A 13,612-nucleotide genomic window follows, 5' to 3' on the forward strand; every position below is an offset into this window, starting at 1 on the left:
ATGTTACTCAAAGTAAAACTGGGTCAACTCCACTTTTGATATGGTACTTTTCACTAGGACCGCTGCTCAGTTGTTTTATTAACCTGCAGCAAATTATAAAAGTATCATTCAATGCACAAAAAGCTTAAATTCAGCTTACATTCTGTTGCATTTCTTCTGCTTTAACACTAGATATAAGTAGTCACTTAAACAGTACTTCTCCGTTGGCTCAAGGATTTAAAAAAAATTTGAAATGTAAGAAGCTACATGGTGTAAGAGTGCGTTTTGCGGCAATTACACCCTCAATTCTCCGATGTATTGATTCATACAACTTGTGAATTATTTTCAAAGGAATTTTAAGCCATTCTTCAATTCGAATTTTTATTTTTAGAGACAATGTCGGTGGAAATCGATTTAATTTGAATCTCTAAAACGGACCATGAACGCTCACTAATTTGGAGGTCTGGGGATTGTCACTCATACGAGGTGCTCAAATCATTATAAGGTTCCTCATGCCATCCTTTTAACAATTCTGTTCAATGCCAAAATGTTTGGCGTTTCCATTATTTTGTCCAAACCCAGTGTATTTCTGTATTTTCTTTAAATAATCCAATGTGATAAATTTAGCTATGCAGGGTTTTTTTTCTGCCGCAGGACATTTCCTTCGTTTTGCAGTTTTATTTAATTGGTTTAATAAAAAATGTCTCTTCATAATCTTGGGAATTTTGTTTTTAGCCCTAAACTCATTCACTCCCATTGAAAGTTAAAGGCATCAAATCAATTTCAACTGGGAATGCTAGCATTTAGCGATCATGTTATCATTTGGTTGCTGCCAGCGCACCCAGTCCAAATAGATTGAACGTTGCCTTCAATACCAGCCTATGAGCTAATATTAAGATATTGTGCCAACGTTTTTAACTCTTATCAGTGCCACTGACAATGATGCTCTTTTCATCAACGTTTAATATCTTGATATCACTGATATGACTGATGTCATATTCAGTCACTGATGAGTGACTGAATGTCACTGATAGACATTCAATCCACTTGAACTTTTCCAATATTAGTTTACGCTGAATTTAGGAAAAAACAGACAAGAAAATCTGAACAGATAACATTTATTTCCTTTTCCCCAAGATCCCTTTTTAGGACCTGGGTCTCTCCTTTTTGCCTTTGTAGAGTGCCAGCAGCGAGACGTTGGCTACTTTGACCACCTTGAAGCGAACTCCGGGGATGTCGCCCACGGCGTGTCCCTTACGACCGAAACCGGCCACCAGGACCTCGTCATTCTCCTCGATGAAGTTGAGACAGCCGTCGTTGGGGACGAAAGCGGTGATCTTCTTGCCGTTCTTGATCAGCTGCACTCTCACGCACTTGCGGATGGCAGAGTTGGGCTGCTTAGCTTCCACGCCGCTGCAAAGATGAAAAGACTAAGTACATACTATTTCAGCCATCTTTTTTTTTTTTTTTGACCTACACTTTCTCCAGCACGATGCCTTTGGCGTGTGAGGCGCCTCCGAAGGGGTTGGCCTTCAGGGCGGTGCCCAGGTGGGCTTTCTTGTAATGCTTGTCATGCCATTTCTGCTCACGCCGGTGATTGCGGAGCTTTCTGGCTGTGCGCAGACCACGACACTTTCCTGCACCAGATAAACATGCGAGTTGGAATACATGGGAAAACCAAAATATAATAAACGTGGGTAGCCTAGCTCAGGGTTCACTAAATCCAGACTTTGGTCCTGTCGTGTTTTCCAACTCTTTCTCCCCTAACACACCTGAATCAAATGATTATGTCATCAGCAACCTCTCCAGAAGCCTAATAATGATCCTGATTATTTTGATTCAGGTGTGTTGGAGGAAGGAGACATGGAAAACACGACAGGAAAAGTGGCACCGAGGTCTGGATTTAGTGAACCCTGGCCTAGATCATGGCAAAACATTTCAACAATGAATGGACAACTAGTTGGTAGTTGAATTACTTGAGACACAAGTTGACCTAAAAATTGTTTGCATCCTCTTTTGTAAGCCTCTTCATAGGAAATATCCAGTTTTAAAATTTGTGTTATTTATGAAAGTATTCTTTTCTTTGACATTACCAATTTCTGAATGGTTATTTTTAAAATCTTTTAAAAACGACACAGTTACCCATTTTAAAATTGTATTTCTTTAAACTTTGCCCTTATTTTTAGTCATTTATTTTCTTTTTTAAACAAAATAAACTTCATATACCACTATAGTTAATTCTAATATAGAAAACAAAGGAAAAGGACAAACACATATAGAGTATTCAGATTTTTGTGGTCCTACTGAGATGTGCAAATAGCTTTAGAAAATCATTTTCCATAATATTCATTAGCTAACTTCAACACGTTGCTTTGGTTCTAATGCAAATCTACAGCCAAAATGTCGGGATCTAACAATATATATATCGTGATTTATATATATATATATATATATATAAATAAAAAAATTGACTAATCACAAACTTGATAATCGACCGTCCATATTTGCGGCAGCCTTACGTGACTTTCACGGGAAAAAAAACTGCCATTTAAATTTCATTCTACTGTAATCTGAAGTGAATCATTTCAACGACAATGACTTTATTTTGAATGATATACACGAGTGTTTTGAATAATAATAAAAAAAACATTGTCGGTCATTTCCTCGTTTTTTGACATTGTTTTCCTGAGCTAAGAATTGAATTTCTTCTAAGACCAGTGTGAAAGATGACTATCACAACGCAATTGTCGGTGATCTACAGCACCACGTTGCAATACACCTGAAACCCTAAATAATAACTTATTCATTCGAATTGTTTCAATTTAACACCAAATATTTGCGCTAGTCGTGCTAAGCTAAAATGCTAACCTGCTGAACGAACGCGTCATGGCTGCCCCACGTTGCGGAATCGCGAACAAGCAAATAGCTCCGGTTTTAAGCCATGTTAAAACGTTTTATTGCTCATAAATATATCTAATTTAGCGCATAAAGCGATTATGTCTCGAGTCGTTGTGACGAATGGACAAAATAACGTTGATATGGGGGTAAAAAAGGAAAACATTGAACCGTACCCATGATTGCAGAAGCGAGTCTGGGATGGAAAGGAAAGACCCAAAATGCACCGCGGCGAAAAGACCGATCTGAGGACCCCGGAAAAGGCGTCCAAGAAGAACGCCGTATTCAATTCACCCCCTCATATTTTTTTCTTTTTGTTTTAACTATGCAGACAATTTAGTAATGACTGACTGTACATGTTCAATACATACAAAAAAAAAAAAAATCGCATTTGACAATTTTTCCACGTGTATGACTTTACAAGTAAGTTTTTCCCTAAATGTGTTTTGTTTATTACAGCTGGACAAGCAAAATCATATAATGCAACTGAATGTTTTTAGTTTCAAGAGTTTTAACTGTTTTGATTTAGCTTAGAGTATATTTGATTGGGTTGCATGTTGGCGTTTCTCTGTGAATAAGAGTAAATATTTTCGACTGAACAATGAAATGCTACTACATTTTGAATACAAATGCATGATCGTGTATTCATTCATTGGCTGCCATTAAGGGTGATAAAAAATTAAGAAAAAAATTAATGAAAATTAAATTTTATAGAAATGTGAATGTTAATTATAAACACACAACAGATATTTTTCAAATTGTGATATAAAAAATATACTCCATCCATCCATCCATCCATCCATCCATCCATCCATCCATCCATCCATCCATCCATCCATCCATCCATTATCTTCCGCTTATTCCGGGGTCGGGTCGTGATAAAAAATATACTTAATTAATAAAATACTAGACATAGGTTTTTCTTACATTTTAGAAATAATACACCCCTCCAAAAAAGCAAGCAGCAATGAAAAAAATAAATCATTAAAAATTAATATATTTTTGAACTAGGAGGACTGGCAGCCTGATCAGGTCTTATCAACTCATTGGGGTGATAGCAAGGGCGTAGGTTTGGTCTCAACATTGGTAGGGACGATATAACAGCATAACTTGCATGTACACTTTTATCTGGGGACGAGACTTTAATAAGACAGATTTGGTAAACGGGGGTCAGGGCTACATTGGTCACGAATATGCACCTATTTAATCTATAGGCTAAATGATCAATGCAAAATAAATCTGTATTGACTTATACTAACTTACCTGTGTATTTGTTCAAGTGATACACTGTCCGATTCAACTGTTTTTTTTTTTTTTTTTTTTTTTAACTATTAAAGAAACATTTTGAAAATTTACAGAATAAATGTCTGCATTTTATTAGAGAATTTCAATAGCAGCATTTAACTTAAATTTTATGAACACACACAATAATTACAAACTTTTTAATAACCTCTTAACTATTTAGGAATGCAAGAAATAAATATTTGTCTTAAGAACACTCAACATTGTCTGTCTAAATAAAGAAATGAAATATAACTGAAAAAAACGTCTTAGTCAGGGAATAACAAAAATAAATAAAAATGGAGCCTTCCTGCAGGAAAACCTTACTGCTTTTGTCCACAAGCACAGCCAAACTCAACAAAAAAATGACAGCTACTTTGGGCTGCTTTAAGACCACATAAATAAAATAAAAATGACAATTGGGAAGAAGGGGGCAAACCTCAGTTCACTACATTTCTCACTGTTTAATTAATGTTAAAAGTACAAAACACAAACAGGAGGACACTTCTCTCTAAGCAGCTTCCTATTCGAGTTTTGCAGGTTAGAAAATTCAGAGTTTAATGTTATGCGAACTCTGATGCAGGTCGGATTTTCAGTAGCAAAATTTGTGGTATGTTCCCCACTTCCACAACATTGACGTCTTTATATATTACTTGCTGGGGCTGCTCGCCGAAAAAAAAAAAGTCTACTATTCCTTCTATACGAAGGGGGCTTAGGAGGCAGCATGTTGTCGACATGTTGTATCAGCCAAAATAAAATAAAAAATAAAAAAGCAGGTTACAAACACACAAAGTAGATATATATTTTTGATATATCTACAAAACAGGCAGCTAAAAAGTAGAGTAATAACTAGCATAAAAATTAATTTTAAACCAGAATTTGGTTTAATTTGGCTTAACCTCAGTCCTTGTCAGACAATAGATTACTGGACATACAGCAATTTATTGAATTCTTTAATTTAAATATTCATCTTCTATGCTAAAATGTATTTGACGATGAATAATTATATAATAAATGATATGCAGTTTGCTAAAAAAGAATGAACACACTAAACTGAAATTTGGTGCGCCAAAGCAATGGAAATGCTGCTTTTTGATTGGTCGTTTGGTGAGTCTGTCAAGGGGGGTTTAAGTAGATTAGAGCTGGCGTGTGTGTGCTGGCATCACAGCACGGCAAAGCAATGGCTCCCAAATCTTCAACTGCCTCCCTCAGCATCCTCTTCTTCTTCAGCGCTCCTTTTCTTCTTTTTCAGCCGCCATCATCGATGGCTGACCCACTTCCTGCCGACAGGTAGACGAGGACACGCAATGCCTCCGTCAACATTTATTTGATCTTTGACTTTGAGCTGTATTGTCCTCGATTTGCCTTCTTTTAAGTGACTCTGTGAAGTAGCTTGTTCTTTTTCAACAATAGAATGGTTGATTTTTTTTTCTAAATTGGGCTGGCATGAGTAATCGATTACTAATTGATTATCAAATAAATTGACAACTATTCGATAATCCATGAATTGCTCAGAGACCATGTTGATTTAGTAATTGGTCATATACTCTTTTTGACTGATTTATTTACTTATTTTAAAAAATATTTTTAGTGATTTTTAAAGAAAAAAACACTTTTATTAAATGCATATATATATATAAAGTATACTGTATATCCTTATATTTATTTTTAAATTAATATTTATTTTTGTATTGAAAATGTATTTCCAATTATTCACAATGTTATTTACATTTAAAAATGCATTAAAATCTATTAAAAAGTCCTACCCCCATAATAAGGGATATTAGCTACTTTAATTGAATTGAATTTGCACAGCGACCTTGAGTGACCTGAAAGTAGCCTTTGAATACAATGAATTAATGTAGATTTTTAAAAATTATTATCATAAAGAACACTATACCATTGTAGTGTTATTTGTAACGTAAATTTGAAATTTTCTGAATTTTCTTAATGTTTTCAATAATAAATAAAAAAGCAGGAGAAGGGCAGATTTGACCCAAATCAATTGCGGCTGTGTGGACTAAAACAGATTGATTACTATGAAACCCAGATGCATTTCGGGTGATGAACTAAATAGCGCTTGTCCTCTTGTTACAGTGGGGCTACTTCTCCAGTGAATGGTGAGTACCGTTACATGCATTTAACGTTGCTTGCCATTGACGGTGATAGACTTCCAGGACCAGGAAGGTTTGACTGTGGCCAGTGTTATTATTTCAAGATGTATTTATTTATGTTAAGATTTCTTTATACATATACACATATAATGTTGATTGAAATATTTTAACAACCTGTTTTGATGATTGTGTATTCATTATGAAATTTATTCCAATTGTTTTTATTTATTTCAGATATTATTCATCAATTTAAAAAAAATAATTTTCAATTCTTTTAATAATATTATTTTAAAAGTATGAATTAAAAGTAGGACTAAATATTGAAATTAAGATACTGTAATTTTCACCTGACCTAAGCCGCCACCCATCAAAGTTGGCCCGAAAATGGGATTTATTCATAGGTAAGCCGCACTGGACTATAAGCCGCAGCTGTCTTCACAGTATTCTGCGATATTTGATTAAAATATATTAACCGGTAACACTTTATTTGACAGCAGCATCATACGACTGTCATATGACTAAATGAACCACCGTGAAGCTTTGAACCAATTGGCTGCAAAGCTTCATTGCTTTAAGAAGCTTCATTTGGCCATCACTGCTCCCTTAGGGGAGACAGTCAACCTCTGCTGCCACCTGCTGTCAACACTGTTGTTGTCAAACTTGTCTCCTAGCATGCATTGCAGCGCTACAGATGTAAATAACCATCAAAATTCATGTTCTGTGCTATTTCTTAAGTTACTGTTCCAGTTGTTGTAAAAGATCCGAGTTGGACATAAATGGAGTTAGTGACCATAGTGCCATGTCCTAATTATGAAAGTCTTATGACAATCTTATAATGCTGCTGTCAAATAAAGTGTTACCTATTAACCAAAATAAATCAACAAATAAGCCGCACTGGACTATAAACCGCAGGATTCAAAATGAAGGAAAAAAGTAGTGGCTTATAGTTCGAAAATTACGGTATACTTAAATAATAACATACTTAACACATTTGATGATTTAACTATGAATTAGTTTCACTTTATATATCTTTCCCCCATTTTTATTTATACCAAATATTTTAAATTTATTTATTACAACTATTAGTTACTTCCATTTTCATGTACCGTAATTTTCGGACTATAAGCCGCTACTTTTTTCCTTCGTTTTGATACCTGTGGCTTATAGTCAAATGCGGCTTATTTGTGGATTTATTTGGGTTAATATGTAACACTTCATTTGACAGTGGTGTCATAAGACTGTCATATGATCGTCATAATTGTGTCATGACACTATCATGGGCATTAATAAATGCTTGTGACAGATGTCATTTAGTATCATCTGGCAAATTATGTCACTAACTCCATTTAATTCCAACTTGGATCTTTTACATCCTTTCAAAAGTGAAATAGTTGGCCGGTTAACACTAAATGACATCTGTTATAAGCATTCATTAATGCTTTGGACAGTGTCATTTCAAAATTATGATTGTCTAATGACAGTCTTATGTCACCACTGTCAAATAAAGTGTTACCAAATACCATAACTAGCAATTAATGAAAAAACTGGAACAGTAACTAAAGAAATGTTTAGCACAGAATATGATTTTTTTTTTTTTTTTTTTTTTACTGATAAAGAGGATTTTTTACTATTTTTTTAATTATTTACATCCGTAGCACTGCAGTGTATGCTAGGAGGCATGTTGGACAACAACAGTGTTGACAGCAGGTGGCAGCAGAGGTTGCCTGTCTCCTCCAAGGCAGCGGTGATGGCCAAATAAAGTTTCTTGAAGTGTTGAAGCTTTGCAGCCAATTGGTTCAAAGTTTCATGCTGGTTCATTTGGTCTTATGACAGTCATATGATGCCGCTGTCAAATAAAGTAGGGTTGTTCCAATCATGTTTTTTTGCTCCTGATCCGATCGTTTTAGTTTGAGTATCTGCCGATCCCGATATTTCCTGGTCCGATTGCTTTTTTTTGCTCCCGATTCAATTCCAATCATTCCCGATAATTTTTCCCGATCATATACATTTTGACAATGTATTAAGAAAAAAATGAATAAAACTCGGACGAATATATACATTCAACATACAGTACATAAGTACTGTATTTGTTTATTATGACAATAAATCCTCAAGATGGCATTTACATTATTAACATTCTTTCTGTGAGAGGGATCCACGGATAGAAAGACTTGTGACTTTGTATATTGTGACTAAATATTGCCATCTAGTGTATTTTTTGAGCTTTCAGTAAATGATACTGTAGCCATGCCAAATGCATGATGGGAAATGGAACCATGACTGTGCGTAGTACTACCAATTGATATAGCTTCTCTGCATTGGGAAATAACATAAGGTGTTAAGAAAAAGATCAATTGCTACCTTGCTTCCCCACATTGCTTCCCATGATATTTCCAACCATAGGGAGAGGGATAGTAAGGCTTTAGCCAATTAAAAAAAGGCTCCAAAGGCTGCCAAAATTCACTCTACTCATTTTCCTCTGCCTTTTATCTCTCTATATAGGTAAAACGGCGCCATTACAGATTGAGCGCGACAATGCGTGAGTGGGTCGTGCAGCGCATGTGTTAATTGCGTTAAATATTTAAACGTGATACATTTTTTAAAAAATTAATTACCGCCGTTATCGGGATAAATTTGATAACCCTACCTTAAGCCTAAACTAAAGACTCTGGTGAGTGTAACATATTATGTCTGTAACGTTAAATACAATTAGAAAACGATTTAATTAAAAAAAATATATACTGTATATATATTAAAAAAAGGCATAGCCGATATTTTTTTGCCGATTCCGATACTTTAAAAATGACGTGATCGGACCCGATTGATCGGCATCGCTAAAATAAAGTGTTGCCGGTTCATATCTTTTGGTGTAAATATCCCATAATACAGTGAAAACCGCTGCGGCTTATAGTCCAGTGCGGCCTATCTATGAACAAATTCTGTTTTCGTGCCAAATTTGGTGGGCGGCGGCTTATAGTCAGGTGCGTCTTATAGTGCGAAAATTAGGGTATTTTTTAAAGAAAAGTTACATAGATAAAAATTGAAATATATGAATAAGTATTACATTTACTTTAGAAAATTAAATAGTAATATGTTTGATGAATGACATGTTCGATTCTCATTTCCCAGTTTTTATATATTCATTTCAACATGTATTCAATTATACTTTTATTTTTAAAATGAACAAAATAAAACATAAATAAATCCTGAAACAATTACACATACAAGCTTTGTATTCAATGCCACATTTATTTATTTATTTTGATTTTGGCACTCCTGATCCTTCATATTCTGTTTAGATATTTTCCAAAATATCTGATGCGTTTGTGCAGAGAGAGCGATATCGGCGGTCGACGTCACCAAAGGAAGGAAGTTACTGCAGACGGCGGGAGCCGCACTTCCTTTCCCTCCCCTCCAGGTGGCGAGTATACTGTCAAAGCCAGTTAGAAGGCTTCCACCAGTAACTTGAGCATCCGTCTGTCAGGTGTCAGCCAATGGGAGGCCGTGCGTCATGTTCCAGGCCAGAAAGTTGGCGCTACGCTACGAGAGGCGCAAGCAAGTGGACCTGACTGAGCGAGCCTTCTCACCTCGAAAGTCCGTTGACACCAGCCAGTCACTGTGCCGTCACGACATGGCCACGTATGTACTTAATCCATTTTTACAGGCTGAAGGCCACTAGGTTGTTGTTGTTGTTCTTATAGACACTAACTTGGAAGTTGTACTCCTCCGTCATTTGCCAACCAGTCATCTTGAAACATGGTAACTATGTAGCAATGTCCAGTATCTATCAATCCTCAGAGCTTGATCTTTATTTTTTTGTATCAGGGTTGATTAATTAATTACGGATTAATTATGACGGAAGGTTCGGAGTTAGCCAGTAGAGGGCAGTGCAGACTTAAGAAGCAAGGGTGTGCAGCAGCAAACTGACAGGCTGAAAGATGTGAAACCCATTTCAGCTGGCATGACTGGTATTGAGTGATCATCATTCACTGCCACTGACGGCGATAGACGTCCAATCCAATTTGACTGGGGGCAAACGCTCCCAGTCAAAATGACATGGACACTTATCGCTGTCAAGGAGTTAATGTTAGGATATATGCTAAAAATAGTATTTTTTTCTACCTTGCACAGGCTGGTGATGACGTTTGGAGATGTGGATGATTTGCGAGGCCTGTCCATTAGGTAATAAGTGCGCTGTCAATCATTCCTATAATAAAAAAATAAAACAGCAACTCCATTAAGACCTGGCATCCACAGATGTGGACATCACATGTTGGGTCGTGTAGGCGACAAGATTAACATTTGGTGTGGCCCACGTGACCCAAAAAATCATTTTAGCATACAGTATGTGGACGCTAGGTCTCAATTATAATTATACTGGGTTTTTTTTATGTTCGCTTATTAATTCATCATTATTTTTATACATGGCGGAAAACACTCAGGTAACTTGAAGTTCTGCTCTGAGACCCCCAATTTGACCAAATTTCAAAATTGTCCTATTTGTATGTGTGATATATAATTGGAAAGCTTAAAATCTCTATTTTCTGGGGGAAGAAAATTTTTGAACAGGAGGGCATTTTTAAAAAAACAAAATTTTTTTAAACAGCAAAACCCTAACTGGAGGCGAGAGCACGCGAGAGCAGAATTAAAGACGCCATGATTTTAACGAGATATTATCGTGTACTTACCTTGTTTCGATCCAAAAACTCTATGTAGCATGTATCAACGGGTGTCAAGACACAGAAGTGAATGGCCACAGCCGGATTTTTGGGGGATTTTATGGGTGAAACATGGTCATATCACAAGGGTCGTGATGCAGAAATCGCAGACATCAATGAGAGGTTGAGATGTTCTTTTTCATATATTTACCCTTTTAAACTTTTTTTTCTTCTTCAAATTTTCTTTGTTTGGATCGTTTATTTATCATCTAACATATTGGGGAAAATGCGACAGTAACAAAAAAAATACAATTCATCGTTAGTTTAGAGGTAGATATCTGTGACAGTTTTACAGACGCCATTTTTTTCATTGTGACGTAATTTGTTTAAAAGTTTAAAATATGCGAGTGAATAATTTTTTAAAGCCGTTTTTTTTTTAAAACGAAATATTAGACATCAATTAATGATTCTAAACTAAAAATGACAGACATTTTGATTAGTACATATAATTACTTCTTTTTATGGCTGGGTTGAAACAAAAGCCGTTGCGCGACGTCTGTAAACGGGGGTTTCCAGCATAAAAGGTACAAATTAGAAATAGTTCGGGGGCTTAATCTGCCATGAATTTGCTATGGCAGCATATAGACATATTGTTCTATCAAACACAACAGTTCTTTTGGCTTAAAATACAGCAGTTTATTTTAAAGAGGGGGTGCAAGAGAATGAGAAAATATTTATTGTTAATTCTTAAAATTCAATTGATGGCGCAAGACAATTCATTTTGACTCCTAGTGAAAATGGATGGATTGGGTGTCTGGCGTCGCCAATGGCAGCTAATACCTTAAATGAGTTCCCTAAAAAAGATCAATTCTGTCACCATTTTTTCCCCCCAGAATGCATCTGTCCAATACCTTCTACGAGTCTTCAGGCCAGTGGTGGTTCTCGGTGGACAGTGTGTCATTGCTCTACAACAGCTCGCAGGAAGCTGTCTTCAACGCCAGCGAAGTCTATGCGCCGTCCTCGTCCTCATACCACTGCTCGCACGTTAGCAGCCTGGAGCGCCACAGCGCCCTCCTCAGGCCTGGCAGCGACCGCGCCCGCCGCTGGACGCTGACCTTTACCGACTTCCAGGTGACCATTCAGCCGCTCGCCCCTGAATGCGTCGCGGCATCATCACCTTTTGCCCTCGTCCGCAGATTCAGGCTTTTAACGTGACGTCCGGCGGCTTTTCCCCGGCCAGCGACTGCGCCGCCTTCTTGACGCCAGCCATCTTGATGGGGTTGGTGACATCGCTCATTCTGCTACTGGTTCTGGCCTACGCGATGCATCTGCTCGTGCACCTCAACCGCATCGAGAACGAGCGCGAGCGCAAGGCGCACGCACGCTACCTCTACGATCATGAACAGCTAGAACGCTGCTGTGCCGAAAATGCGGACGATAAAGAGGCTTCCTAGGGACCAAAGTCCGTTTTTTTTGCTAGCAATAGATTTGAATAAATATTTTTTACCTATATATTTTTATGGATTTATTTTCTTCATTAATCTTTTTAATTACATTTTTTAAATGTTTTTTGTTTATTTTAACCTGTCCTGTTCAGCTGCTTGACACGGAGAATGGAGATCTGAGTGTCCGATTGGTCTAAACAGTTTTAATGTGTTGCATTGTGATCATTCAGTGTACCTCATTAGGAGAAAGCAGCGAACAGGAAAGGGTTATGGGGGAACAGAAGAAAAGAAGGAGAAATAGAAGAAGCACAAACAACAACAAATACATTGAACGCCTACACTAACCATGAATATGATGGTGCTATTGTTAGCTAGTTATACTTCCGGTTGATACCATGTGTGGGGCCTGATGACCAAGGAAAGAGGGGCAGGGTCTGAAAGATAAGTGATTGGGAGGGGTGGAGTGTACACAAATCAGCCATGTGGTTTAGAACCCAGTATTTGTGTGAATCCCTTGTGAGTGTATGTTGGCATCTTATTCTATGCTGTCTCATCGCTAATCCTGACACAGAGGTTTCCTACTTGAGTGTGTCTAATTGCACCTAGTCATGCATGAATCCCATCAGACTGTGATAGTCCCGCAGACGAGTGGAGATGCTGCTGGGCGGGTGTCGCCTCATGGCCATGGCCATGGGGGGCGAGCCAGGGCAGCCCATTCCTCCTCCCATCGTCATCCCCCCGGGATCCAGGGTGGTCCCCCGGGCCATCTGCTCCCCCATCAACCGGCCTTCAGGGATGGGATATGGGGACGCGCCACCACCCTCTATGCCCCCGCCCCATTTTGTTTCTTTAGAAAAGACTTTTTTTTAATTGAATAATATTTTTGAAAAATGGCAATTAATATTTATAGATATCTGTTTTGTACTTTAACAAAAATTTGATTTTTCTGAGTGAATTATTTTATTAGAATTTTTATTTTGGAGGTTTTTGACATTTTCCCACTTTTTTGCAGCGTATTATTTGAAAGTGTCTCGAAAGTGCAAAACTTTGTACGTTAACTTAAAAAAAAAAAAAAAAAAAAAAAAAAAAAAAAAAAAAATACTTACGAATTTAATTGTGGAATGGTATAAACTAGGGTTGTCCCGATCATGTTTTTTTGCTCCCGATCCGATCGTTTTAGTTTGAGTATCTGTCGATCCCGATATTTCCCGATCCGATTGCTTTTTTTTGCTCCCAATTC

General features: G+C 37.1%; 2 protein-coding genes across 3 annotated transcripts; one reads left to right on the top strand and one right to left on the bottom strand.

Moving 5' to 3' along the window:
- Positions 1–1,081: 1,081 nt before the first annotated feature.
- Positions 1,082–3,147, bottom strand: rps23 (ribosomal protein S23). The gene is made up of 3 exons (XM_057846124.1): positions 3,051–3,147; positions 1,457–1,616; positions 1,082–1,392 (listed from the first exon to the last, which is right to left on the bottom strand). Exons 1-3 carry the CDS (start codon positions 3,052–3,054, stop codon positions 1,125–1,127), a joined length of 432 nt encoding a protein of 143 aa, XP_057702107.1. The 5' UTR covers positions 3,055–3,147; the 3' UTR covers positions 1,082–1,124.
- Positions 3,100–13,263, top strand: LOC130921823 (V-type proton ATPase subunit S1-like). Of its 2 annotated transcripts, XM_057846122.1 has the most exons (8): positions 3,100–3,297; positions 5,408–5,445; positions 6,253–6,275; positions 9,602–9,687; positions 9,754–9,908; positions 10,401–10,451; positions 11,821–12,058; positions 12,124–13,263. In XM_057846122.1, the coding sequence occupies exons 1-8, from the start codon at positions 3,217–3,219 to the stop codon at positions 12,379–12,381; spliced, it is 930 nt and encodes a 309-aa protein (XP_057702105.1). In that variant the 5' UTR covers positions 3,100–3,216; the 3' UTR covers positions 12,382–13,263. The 2 variants fall into 2 exon arrangements, with proteins under 2 accessions (XP_057702105.1, XP_057702106.1); XM_057846123.1 differs by lacking the exon at positions 3,100–3,297 and having other exon boundaries at positions 5,302–5,445.
- The last annotated feature ends 349 nt before the right edge of the window (positions 13,264–13,612 follow it).

Source organism: Corythoichthys intestinalis, chromosome 9 (assembly GCF_030265065.1).
Source record: "Corythoichthys intestinalis isolate RoL2023-P3 chromosome 9, ASM3026506v1, whole genome shotgun sequence".
Classification (NCBI taxonomy): Eukaryota; Metazoa; Chordata; class Actinopteri; order Syngnathiformes; family Syngnathidae; genus Corythoichthys; species Corythoichthys intestinalis.

What these genes read in the sequence shown, in the direction of transcription:
- LOC130921823 (XM_057846122.1), top strand. Translation starts at nt 3,217, where the DNA reads ATGACTGACTGTACATGTTCAATACATACAAAAAAAAAAAAAATCGCA. An exon ending in GGCTACTTCTCCAGTGAATG is followed by an intron (nt 6,276 to 9,601) that starts GTGAGTACCGTT and finishes GCGTTTGTGCAG; the next exon opens with AGAGAGCGATATCGGCGGTC. An exon ending in TGCCGTCACGACATGGCCAC is followed by an intron (nt 9,909 to 10,400) that starts GTATGTACTTAA and finishes TACCTTGCACAG; the next exon opens with GCTGGTGATGACGTTTGGAG.
- rps23 (XM_057846124.1), bottom strand. An exon ending in GGCATCGTGCTGGAGAAAGT is followed by an intron (nt 1,393 to 1,456) that starts GTAGGTCAAAAA and finishes TCATCTTTGCAG; the next exon opens with CGGCGTGGAAGCTAAGCAGC.